This window comes from Triplophysa rosa, linkage group LG20 (genome assembly GCF_024868665.1).
Source record: "Triplophysa rosa linkage group LG20, Trosa_1v2, whole genome shotgun sequence".
Classification (NCBI taxonomy): Eukaryota; Metazoa; Chordata; class Actinopteri; order Cypriniformes; family Nemacheilidae; genus Triplophysa; species Triplophysa rosa.
Genome location: NC_079909.1, coordinates 16,217,460 through 16,230,576, shown reverse-complemented (window position 1 = coordinate 16,230,576; position 13,117 = coordinate 16,217,460). Strand labels below are relative to the sequence as shown.

General features: G+C 41.8%; 1 protein-coding gene across 1 annotated transcript in view; it reads left to right on the top strand.

Moving 5' to 3' along the window:
• Positions 1-467: 467 nt before the first annotated feature.
• The window catches only part of pcdh17 (protocadherin 17), a 65,058-nt gene continuing 52,408 nt past the window's right edge, over positions 468-13,117 (top strand). The window contains exons 1-2 of the mRNA XM_057362299.1: positions 468-1,062; positions 1,859-4,659. Coding sequence (XP_057218282.1) covers positions 2,179-4,659 — 2,481 coding nt within the window. The 5' untranslated portion in view covers positions 468-1,062; positions 1,859-2,178. The remainder of the gene's footprint in view (positions 1,063-1,858; positions 4,660-13,117) is intronic.

Genomic DNA, 13,117 nt, shown 5'->3' with positions numbered 1-13,117 from the left:
ATCCAAATATAAAGAACGAAACCGATGACAAACGTTACAAACAGATCCATTCAACCTTTGGAACCACGAGTTTATTTTATTCATCTCAATTAATATAAAATATTTCAATAAAGTAATGTTGGGAATAAATGAGGAACTCCCGGTGTTACGCTTGTGGTAGTGTAGGCTATTAATCAAGGCGAAACTGGTATCGTGTGTAGCCTAAAAGCACATATGTAATTTCCATCATTAAAGCCCGTTTCTTTAACGTAAGATTTTCAAACCCCGCACTCAAACTAAAAGAGTCCTTTATAAACTCCCGTCTGCATCCAAATCACTCACATGAAGGACCGCTTTGAAAACCCTGCCCACAATTCGAATTTAGCCCCTCTGATTGGATGCGCTTTCTCCCTCCTCCTCCGTTCATTGGTTGGCGGAGGGTCAGTAACAATGTTTAATGCACTACGAGAAAGAGTGAGACAGGCAGAGAGAGGAACACGCAGAGGAGGCAGTAGGGACACCGGGGGTATAGTGCACTGCATTTATTCCCGTACCGTTATTGACAGCTGGCTTCAGTGACAAGCAAAGACAGCCGTCGGTTTGAACGGAACACTTTCGGTCAATATCAACATTTTACACTTTGGACTCTCTTCTCTCTTTCATTTGCATTTATTTATTCTACTTACACTAGGGACTGGACGTATAGTCTCCTAAGAGGGCAAGGACGTATTCATTACGGGGATGTCTCACCTCGCACCGATGCAGTACAAGAAACGGCTTCTGTCATTGGTGACATCAACGCTTCTGAATGTTTTTATATGTCTGGGTCAAGATTTCGCTCCTAAAGCATCTTCAGTCTGAGTCCCGGTGACTCACTGCATGAGCGGAGGAGAGTCACTGCATCCTAATCAGAGAGATACGGGAGAGGAGCCGCTGCCTCATTGACATTACAGGCGCACTTTTGGGGAGCACTTTATTTTTCTATACAGTCCACTTGGAGTTGTTCCGCTCGGAAAGGTTGTGCATAAAGGATGTAACCCGTCTTTGGTGATGGTTTTCTTTAGACTGGATAGTAGGCTAAAGGTAAGTCTGTTTGTGTTTCTCATCATCAACATTTTGTACGCAAGTGTCATTCAGGGAATAGTGAGGGATAAGATGTCCTATGTGGGCTTTAAATCTGTAGCGGCTGATGCGCACTAGATTGTGTCCGAGAGGATGCAACAGCTTCTTTTTAAGAAGGCGTCTGTGGTTAATACACATCTAGGGTTGTCTTTTATTTCTCCTCTGCTTTCTTTGACCATGTAAGAATTGTTAACAGGCGGATTATGCCGCCTTTAGAGATTTAAGAGGCTTATTTGAACGCATTTGTATTCATGGGGTTGCCTCAAGTAAGCAAAGGTATAGATATGGCACCGGTTATAAGCAGCTGTTAGGACGCATGGAAATAGAAAACGATGTATCCGTGATTATTTGCGCAAATGCTTAATTTATAATTGTGCGTTTCATGCGCGTAAAGCTCTTGGGATGCATAACAGGTGCCACATGGCGTATCCTGACGCATTGCTTAACCTACGTGTTGAGAGCAGAATAACATGAACATCCACATGTATTTAGTGGTAAAGCGCCCCGACGCATCTCAAGGTTAGATTGACATGCTATCCGCGTCGTTCGGCAAGGAATGAGAAATTACGCATTATGTGTGCATTTCATTACAGTCACACTACAGAGAAAAAAATGCTGCTCATGCCGAGATAAGAGAGGTTTTAAAGCTACTTATTAATCTTGATGTCACTATTAAAATGATTGAGTACAACATTATGTGTATAAGGATCTGTACACTGCTAAAAATAAGTGTTTTTGTTCTCTTGTTTTATTACAGGCGAAGAGGTTCGGAAAGGCTATTTCTTTGAGGAAACCGGATTGTGATTATGCTTTCAATGCGCTGGGTGTTCAGCAGAATATAAATTAGCTGTACAGCCTCACCGTTTGTTGTGAAAATTCAGGATAAAAGAAGCACTGCCACGGAGGATAGAAAAGAGCATTCAAAGGAAAAGCCCACATAATGACTTTATACATTTTTAATCATGAATTGGCATGTGTGCTCAGTAATTGAAGGTTTAAATCATCATATTGCCGGGAAGATCAACAGGTCGGAGGCGTAGAAACGCATCGGGAACTGAGACACTCTCGCTGAAAGGGATGCATCTTTCTGTTTTCCTTTTCCTACTTTTATGGGCGCAAGCCCTGACATTGAAAAACTTGAACTACTCGATACCTGAGGAGAAAATTCAGGGTGTCATTGGAAACATTGCCAAGGATGCGGAGCTGGAACTGGGGGAGCAGGGGAAAAAATCCAACTTTCGGGTGTTGGAGAACTCCGCCCCACATCTCATAGATGTGGATCCTGAAAGCGGACTGTTATACACAAAACAGCGGATCGACAGGGAAATACTGTGTAGACAAAACTCTAAGTGCCAGCTCTCAATGGAAGTGTTTGCCAATGACAAAGAGATCTGCATGATTAAAGTTGAGATTCAGGACATAAATGACAACGCGCCAAGCTTTCCTTCTGAACAGATCGATATCGACATTTCTGAGAACGCAGCCCCAGGTACACGTTTCCCTTTGGCTGCTGCCTACGATCCTGACACGAAGGAAAATGGCCTGAAAACATATCAGATCACACGGGATGATTACAGTATATTTTCTTTGGACGTAAAATCCAGGGGGGATGGAACTAAATTTCCTGAATTGATTGTTCAGAGGTCCTTAGATCGAGAGGAGCGCAGCCATCACACTTTAATTATAACTGCCACGGACGGAGGGGAATATCCTAAATCAGGCACGATGCAAATCAATGTGAAAGTCACAGATTCTAATGATAATAGCCCTGTGTTTGATCAACCCTCATATGTAGTGGAGATCCCTGAGAATTCACCTCTAGGCATGGTATTGATAGATTTAAATGCCACAGATCCCGATGAGGGGATTAATGGCCAGGTTACTTATTCCTTTAGCTGTTATGTCCCAGACAGGATCAAAGAGTTGTTTACTATAGACCAGCGAACGGGTGTCATAAAGATTCAGGGTAAAATCGACTATGAGGAGAACCCAATTGTAGAAATTGATGTTCAGGCAAAAGATCAAGGCCCCAATCCAATTCCTGGCCATTGTAAAGTCACCGTTAAAGTGCTCGACAGGAACGACAACTGGCCCTCGATAGGTTTCGTGGCGGTGCGTCAGGGGGCGGTTAGCGAAGCGGCAACCCCAGGGACAGTGATCGCTCTTGTGAGAGTCACAGACAAGGACTCGGGCCGCAATGGCCAGCTCCAGTGTAGAATCTTGGGCAATGTCCCTTTTAAGTTGGAGGAGAACTATGATAACTTCTACACAGTGGTGACCGACAGACCTCTAGATAGAGAAGTAAAAGATGAGTATAACATCACCATTGTGGCCAAAGACAATGGAAACCCACCCCTGAATTCAACAAAGTCTTTTACTGTTAAGATCTTAGATGAAAATGATAATGCGCCTCGCTTCACAAAAATGGTCTATCTGCTTCAGGTGCCTGAAAACAACATCCCGGGAGAGTACCTGGGCTCGGTTCTGGCTCATGACCCAGATTTGGGCCAAAATGGAACTGTGTCCTATTCCCTCCTTCCCTCTAATGTGAGCGAGGAATCTATCACCACATATGTTAACATCAAACCTACTGATGGTGCAATTTATGCTCTGAGGAGTTTCAACTATGAACAAACAAAGTATTTTGACTTTAAAGTCCAGGCGAAAGATTCAGGTAATCCTCATCTGGAGAGCAACACCACCGTCCGTGTGAGCGTGCTGGATGTTAATGACAACATTCCCGTCATTGTTCTCCCATTACTTCAGAACGATACTGCTGAGATCCACGTACCACGAAATGTGGGGGTCGGTCACATTATCACCACGGTGAGAGCGGTGGATAATGACTTCGGCGAGAGTGGCCGGCTCACCTACGAGATCTCGGACGGGAACGAGGAACACCTGTTTGAGATCGATTCAGTGACGGGTGAGGTACGAACAGCTCAGCCATTGTGGGAAGAGGTGTCACCTGTTGTAGAACTCATCATCAAAGTGACCGACCACGGCAAGCCGACTCTGTCCGCCATGGCGAAGCTTATCGTCAAAGCCTACTCCGGACCCCTACCGGAGGGAGAACCACGCATCAATGCTGAACATCACAACTGGGACATGTCACTCCCATTAATAGTCACCCTCAGTATCATCTCCATCATGCTCTTGGCGGCCATGATCACCATAGCGGTCAAGTGCAAACGGGAGAACAAGGAGATCCGCACGTACAACTGCCGCATTGCTGAGTACACCCACCCGCAATTGGGCAAAGGCAAGAAAAAGAAAATCAACAAGAACGACATCATGCTGGTGCAAAGCGAAGTGGAGGAGCGAGATACCATGAACGTCATGAACGTGGTAAGCAGCCCATCGCTGGCCACCTCGCCCATGTACTTTGACTACCAAACACGTCTGCCCCTAAGCTCTCCGAGGTCAGAGGTCATGTATATCAAACCCAACGCCAACAACCTCAGCGTTCCTCAAGGGCACGTTGGCTGCCACACCAGCTTCACAGGACCCGTTACAAATACCACGGAGACACCAGTAAACAGGATGTCGATAATTCAGGTATGAAAGATAACTTATATTCCTCTTCCTTTTGACCCTCCTTTCCCCTCCACGCCTGTTCCATCTCACTAGGTCAATAAATGAATGGATGAGTAGATGCGTGTGCATACAAAGAAGCAGGGTTGGGGGGAGGAAGGGAAACACAACCGGTGATAATATGAAACATGAGTGTCTATATTTCCCCCGCCCGATGCCGGAGAGCACCGTGCAATCGTTTTTTGAAATCTAGCTTTGCTCATATTGTTTCAGGTAATGCGTTAAGAGGAAATTGAGTATGGAACATAATTCTGTTGGGGAGATATTGTTTTGATGTTACCGCTGGTGTGGAGAGATTTGACACACAGACAGGTTCAGCCCTAAAGGCTTGTTATTTCATAACGGCTTGGCTATACCATGATGATTTGCTGCTCCTGCCCAGAATATCTTTACTGCCACTGGACTGCAAATGAATAGAGCTGCGATCAATATGTAGTTTCCTGTGGAGCTCCTGTGGAGCTTCTAAGGTTTGTCTCTCACAATGTCAGAATGAAAGTTCTTTCATTTTCTATTACCACTCGCACGCTAAGTCAAGTAAATACATAAACCTTTTATTTGTATGCGACGTAATGCAATTTGTCTTAAGCCCAAAAAACTCAATTTTCAGTCTTGCAATGTAACACGCTTACCGTATTACTTACTCAGCACGTTTGTGTCACCTCCATACTCGAACGGTGTGACAATCCTTTCGCTATTAAACACATTCAGACTGCTTCTCATGAAAAGAAAGAAAAAGCTTTCCTGGATTCCCTCCTTCCTCGCTAATGCGTCTTTGTGTGGAGCGATTTGGTTAAGCCAGTGACAACTTATGTGTGTCTTTGCTGCTAAGCCAGTTTAAAGTCATTTGAAATCTGTCGTGTCAGATGAGGCTAAAGTCACCTCTTAACACTCTGTGCATCAGGTGTGCGCCTACGTGTCGCCGTTGAGATTATAGCTGGAAAAAATTATTTACAGTAACATTTTTTATCTTTTCACTAATGATTTATCGTAAATCTATTTCTTTAACACTCAAGAGTCATGGACGTGTTAGCTTTCTGCTGAATGTGCTGTATGAATAGGGAGGTTAGGCTGTGTGGCGTTGTGTTGGAGTATTTGTGGGTAAACATAAAAATATGTGAGTATAGTATAGATTGTAAATGTCATGTCTAGCAAAAGTGGTGATACATCAAAAATCTTTGGGTATTTACTAAATATATTTTAACTTTTGTTTTTGACTTTCTCAAAATGTCACTTTAAAGAAGAAATATTGGAAATAATTATACTTTTTTGTTGACTTATTAAAGTATAAAATATATATATAAGTATATGTTGGAAGTTAAAAAAAACTCTACATTTGTTTCATGCTCTGCATTTAAATCTGTGTGTGAATGTGCGTCACGTGTGCATACAGTATGTAACCACTCTTGTATCCTAGCTGCAGGTCAGAGGTCACAGTAAGGACCATTATCCTGAGCTTTAATAATGAGTTGAAACCGCAGACACATGCACTGCAGCATAAATACATGGCCCTCTCTCTCACCATCTTCTCTCTGTTTCAGAAAATAAGTAAGGCCCAAACACACACACAGCGTGCATGCTGTGTGTTTACATAGATCCATACAGTACAGGATATACTCTCCATTATTTACAGCACAAGTGCGGCGGGAGGCAGATGTGCTATCCAGTTACTAGGGCCGTAAAACAATCTGACTCTCCCCTGGCCTGAAACGGTAGGGTTGAGGAAAGAGAGAGATTAAAAGAGTGATAGAAAGGCACTTAAAATTGAGTACTCAGAAAATGTCAGCTGACATTAAACTGAAGCTTTAGAACAGTGAAAGGAACCAGAGTTCATTTTGTCTTATTATGGATTTGGTATCTGTCGTCTTGTACTCTTGTGCATCTCTACATCTTTGTGTTAAATGCTTCTCTGCATGTGTCTGTGAATGGGCAGCCGTGTGTGCATATGAATCTACTCTTTGTATGCTATCTGCGGGTCAAAGGTCAAAGTAAGGGTCAGAGCTCCTCATTAAACCGCTGGCACATGCACTGCAGCATAAATACGTGCCCACTTTCCTCACCAATGGAGAGAGGGCCATGAAAGTAACTGGAGTTAATTTTGTGTTATTATGGATTTGATGTCGTTGTGTAATTGGTGTACACTCAGTATAAACTACAAGCCGCCGTCTGTGAGAGCCAGAACTCTGTCAGTCAGCGATCACGCGCTGAATTGCAGGCCTGAAACAGTCATGTTAATGTATAGTGACAGCTTAAATGACTATAACAGGATGAAAGCATTCTAGTAGTGTTGAAATGTATCTAACAATTTTGATTTGGATTGTTAGATGGACAATGTGATTGCAGATTTACTCCACAACATAAACAAACGTTACTGCGCAATGCGCGCTTTTGTGGCCCGAACTTAACTTCCGTTACACAACCGCAAAGAATAGAGTCCCTGCAGGTTATTTCTGATAACAAGCAAAAGAAATAACAGGTACTGTAAATTACATTAGCTAGCAAGTTCAAAGTATGTCTAGCCAGTAGGCCTATAGTTTTGGGTTACCAGTAGAGGACCCGTTACTTGGCTAAACTGAAATGCAACAAAGCTACACAACCCATTCAACAAACTGGTTATTTGATAACATTTATATACAATAAGATTAAACAAATTGTCTCTTTTATACAATTATTATACCATAGAATATGAATATAAATTAAATAAAATATAAATAGTTATAATATTACCCATTAGCCAGACCGATCAACAAACAGACCCGGCGTGTGTGTCCAATGAAACCGTATATTAATACACAACCTGTAGTCAACATTAACATGGTTGTTGTCCCACACAAATTAAGTAGTTACATTAAACTTCGAATAATTGATATAAATTCTTACATTATATGATTATAATAGTTGACGATTATGATTTTTGTCCTTACATACAGCCGAAAAGAATAAAACGTTGGCCTAAAACCCCAAAGCCCCCACACAGCTGCACAAGGGTAGACCACCTGCTTCTTAATGCTGTTTTGTGGTGGCTGTTCCAGAGGTTGCGAACAGCTGGCGGCTGAAGTAATACGACTGAAATGAAAAGAGGTGCAGGGTCAATTACAGCAGCAGGACTGTCTGCTCTCACAGAGCACAACACAATGAAGGGTGTAATTCGATTGGTCGAGAAAAGTTTCCTGGATAAAGGAACACAATAGCACTTAATTACACTGCAGGCGTCTGGATCGTTTACTTAATGGTGAATTGAGGCTTAAGAAAATCTTCTGCGGTATCCCTTTAACCCAAGAACGAGGGATTTTCTTAATGCATTCGTCTAATCTTCTAGAGAGCATTTGAGTATTTGTCTTCGCGTCTGGTTCATACTTAACCGCAGATCTGACAGAATTAAAGCCAGCCGATTTTAAATGAGTGTCTTGGAGTCATTTTGTTCTGTATCTTCCGTATCTATGGAATTGTTGGAGAGGGGAAATGTGTGTCAGCAGATACAGTGAGTATTAGTGTTGGTATTAATGCCTATGAAAGTGTCCCCTAGGTGGAGACAGTCTGCCTTTAGTGCTCGGTTGTGCACCGAGAAGCAAAATGTAGGAGGCTTCATTTAAATGCACACATCTCTTACTTAACATGCAAGTTTACTTGTTGAATTTGATTTATGTATTTTTTGAGTGACACTGATGCTGAGATGACACATTTTGACTGTGGTGTTCACAAAGTGATGCTTAATATCTGATTCCGCCATCTTGTTTGCTATTGTTTTGTGTTTCCACAAATAGAGAGGTCAACTTAGTCACTGAAGGTCAAATCGGTTAAGCAGGAGTAGCAATTCATGTAGCTCGGAGGAGGGCAATGTCCGTGACTCTCCACTTGTTAAGGTCAGTGCTTGGAGGGAGTTTGCAGCCGGACAGCAGTAAAGCACCAGGCTCCAGGGAGTGTCCTTCCGAACTGTTTCTTTCCATTAAAATGTCCCTAAAACAGAAAGAGAGAGAGAGAGAGCGAGAGAGCGAGAGAAAAGAATCAATGCACATATACACTGTTTTACTTTTATTCTCATGTTTCTGCCAAAAATGTACATTTTATATATATTTTAATTGTTTATATTTTCAGTTTATTTACATATACTTCTTATCTTTTACTCAGCACCTATTTTTATTTCACTTGTATTTATTGTATGTCTTATGTTATATCAATATATCAATACAATGCTTTGGCAATATTGTAAGAACACGCAATCGTGCCAATAAAGTGTCTTGAAATTGAACAATTGAAAAAAGAATGGCGGGTGGAAGGTCTCAGATCTCAGTATTCAGTAACTGATTTGAACGGAGGGGTTGCAGTTGCGCTCCTGCTGTAAAGGTGCGGTGTGTTTTATAGACATTGGGTTTCTGTCACATTTTTTTTTTGTAAAATTGAGCGATAAAAGCGGGTGTCAGGTAATCAGATTGCCGCATGAGCTCGAGATGTATTGCTTTGGGAACTGATGCGAAATACTGTCAAACGACAAGACATGCGAGTCAATGTCTGACAATCTGTTTAGTGCCCTCTCTCTTTCTCTCTTGCTCTGTGTGTGTAGGAATGTATGTGTGTGCGCGTTACGGTCGGACAGCAGGAGTGCGAACACAGTCATGCATGCTAATGGATCTGTCCTTGCATGCTGCATTATATGATATGTGTGCGTATGCTGGCAGATTGAGTCATGATCCCCAATGAGTGTAACAGCCTATTGTTTGCCTCTCCTCTCCTCTCCTCTCCTCTCCTCTCCTCTCCTCTCCTCTCCTCTCCTCTCCTCTCCTCTCCTCTCCTCTCCTCTCCTCTCCTCGGTTTTGTGGTCTCGGGCTCACACATTTATCAATAACTCAACATCGAATTGAAATTTCTGCTACACTTCAGTGGACCATGGGCCTAGAAAGAAATTATATTATGCAGTATGTTTTTTTCACGCATGAGGCCTCCCTGTTTGAGAAACAGAGCGTTTGTTTATGGTTTAGAGTTATAGACAAAAAGATAGAGAAGAAGAATCAGTGAGAGAAAGATAATAGTGAAAGTGTTTAGACCGGTTTTTCCCTCTCTCGATCTCAGCCCGGCTTTATCCTTTAGCGTATTCAATCGTTTCTTTCTACTGCCCTTGGTATCTTGTTCATATTGTGTTTGCGCTGAATTATTGATATCAGGTTTTGATATACGCACATGATCAATGTGTTCTGCAGTGTATGTGGGAAATCTAAACAGCACTTGACTGCGAGCGCTAAACGGTGCTCATGAGACCCCGCCATAAATCTGCCCTTTATTTGTTTGATTTCTGTCTTTGGCCCTTCTAGAATTGCAGGGGTTTGTTTTCTTTACCTTGTAATAGCCATCTGCGTGTGTGTGCAAGAGTGTGTTACTCATGCACAGATCTCAGAAGATCCTCCTCAGCTATATTTACTCACTCATTAATAAATCAAGAGATTTAACAGAACAAGACAAGAGCAGGATGTCACAATAAACATCTCAAATTCATCACACCATGTCGCGTTAACCGTGGGTGGGGACGTGCAACCACAAAACCTGCCCTTTATCAAATCATCTTTCCATTAATGCATTCATAACTCATTTTAGATCAAAATAATTTTGAGATGTAATCCTCACACTCTAAGCAAACACACACAGAAACAGACAGAGAAGCAAACACTTTTTTTTCTTAATCTGCAAAGAGACCTTGGGTTTCAATTGCTTTAGAGACAGATTAGAGAAGGATTGAGATTAGCCCAGTTCTTCGGGAGATGAAAATAAATCCTGGGAGGCCAGAAACAACAACAAAAAAATCCATCCTTCTTTCCCGAGCCGCCCGCCCTTCCGCTCGGTCCTTCGTTTTCTTTGGGTGCACTGGAGTGTGTAAAAACCTCAGCATGAAAAATGAAGCCGAGGGGCTGAAAAGATCACCATGCTTTTTTGGCGCACATTTCGACGATTAATTACAGCACAGCTGAAGTGTACAGATATGTGTATAATACCAGAGACATTTGTTGAGCTGCATGTATAATGTATGGCAATTCTGGAAATCCAAGTAACTCCGTTGAATTATTTATTGAGTTGTATAGCTCTATAACCCAGCGCTGTCAGCTCGGCGTGGTTTGGAACCCCAGGCCCGTTTGGGAACCAGCAGGCCGGGGCCATTAATAACTCATAAACGCATTTGTAATTTTACCCCGCCCTTATACAGTTCCGCTTGAGCGATGGAATTAATCTCGAGAAAGTCTTTGTGCTGGAGTCACTGGGGTAGATTTACGACACAAGTCCAGATGAAGAACTGAACGGATGGATGAGTGAGTGAATCATACACATGGTCTGTGGAATGTTTTTGATTAAATGGGTTTTATCTCCGCAGGAAACAGTCATACTTTAGGTTGAAAAATAGTATGCGTTTCGCTTATTTTTAGGAAACCGTCACCGCTGATTCATGATTTTAACTGGATAAGTTGCATTCCAAAAATGTCAATAGTTTAAATGTGGTTGTGTAATGTTTGCAAAGTTGTAACCAAATCATTTTTATTATTCAAGCATCATTTTCTATTTTTTAAAATAAAATACCGCTTGTCCTGCGGCGTGATGTTACCTAATTATCAAACCTTGGCATTCGTGTGCCCATGACCTACAAATAATTGTCAGACGTCACTTGAGCTGTGAAAGTAGCACAAATAATTGTGGATGTTTGTGTCAGTATGTCGTGTTTGTGAAATACAGCGAGTAAGTAATGCTTTTATACTGCTGGGGTTATTTAATTACTTAAGCAGGCACCAAAACCTATTAGTGCTAAATGTGAAAAGGAGAAGTATTCCGGCAAGAGTTATAAGACACAGGATTTGACCCTAGAGGCAGAAAACATCAAGGCACTTAAACTAATTTGCTTGGTCTGTGGAAGTAAACTCAGAAAGACATTGCAGTGGAGTTTGAGGAATTCAATTTTTATCAATCATCTGAGCGTTAAGTAGTCAGAGTAATGATATAAAGGTTTGCTTTGTCTCTAAATAACTCCTGACCTAAACTATTCAATGCAACACTGGTGGTCTTTCTCAGCTTGTCTGAAATCTCTCTCTCCATCGATTTCACAGTAAGCAACGTGTTTCTTTTTCCTTGTCTACAAGGACATCGCACTGCGGGGTGTTTAGGAAACAAGTCCTAGTTTCTTCCTGTCAGTTTTTGTTCTGGCTTCCCTACGCATGTTGTAATGGCTAATGCTTGCTAACGCTTGAAGGCATTAGTGTTGGATTTGTTGACTATGTAGATGTTTTGGATGGAGGCATTTAAGCTAACCCCAATGAGTGTGGTTTAAACCGTGTCATCGATGTCTAGAAGAGAGACGCCCGCATTTCATATGGCTTAAGGTTGAGCGAACACTTCTTTTTCCCTCTCTCTGGCTCTGATTTCCAGTTAGCATTCCTTTTTTTGTATTTTGTTTTAAAAATGTGTTTAAAAATCAGACATAATTTATGCGACGAGACACTCAGCTGTTCTTTAATTAGAAATTAAAGCATCATCTTCATGTTTAAATGATGCAAATGCTAAACCAGCAGTCTGCTAGGTTACACGTGTTGAATGGCTGACCTCCGCCCTGGTTCCTCCGGTCCGAACACTGTAGCAACTTGGTAAATAGTTAATGTTGTCCGTGTGAACAGTGTGGTAGCTTAACACATTCAGATTTCAAGATCCAAAGCAGAATGACAATCTAACACAGGCTGGCTAGTAAAGAATTGAACATAAGAAATTTGTGCCGGATTGAATGAAAGAAATGCTACACATCAGCGGATAAACAAAAGAAAATGCCTGTGCTCCTAAATCTTACTCTCAATCGGAAGAGAGCCCATCGTTTTGCTTGTATGTTCATACCATAAAACACATACAGCTGTCTTTTGTGGTGCGTCTGGCCGCAGGGAAACGAGTCCTCACTGCTCTCCGCTGTGTCAGTTCTATGTGTGGCAGAAACCGGGGAGCATTGTTCAATCACACGCTGTGCTTTTAAGTACCATCTCTCTTTTTATTATTAGATAATAATAAAATTATTATATCCCCTGCAGGGCCACTCTAGACCCCAAAGGGTTCTTTGGATGCCTCCCATGGGCCTCCTTCTGCTAAACTGTTGAAATAGCAGGATCCACTTGAAGATGTTTGTTTGATTCCCTTTTATTTACTTCTTTCATCATCTATTTTATTTCCCTCACCAAAAGACGCACATTAGCATCCACGATTAGGATTCAAAAAGCGTGCATGTAGATGTTGAGGAATCTAATAATAAAAATGACATCCTGTTTCAATGTCAAACGGGATAGAACATGTTTTATTAAGCACTGGCAGTTGTCCAATCAACAGATCTTTATTTCGTTCAACAGATGTTTTTTTATCTTCGCTTTTGGCTTTCTCAGGTACGGTTTCACACTGGGAATTATGCCTCTTTTTTTCT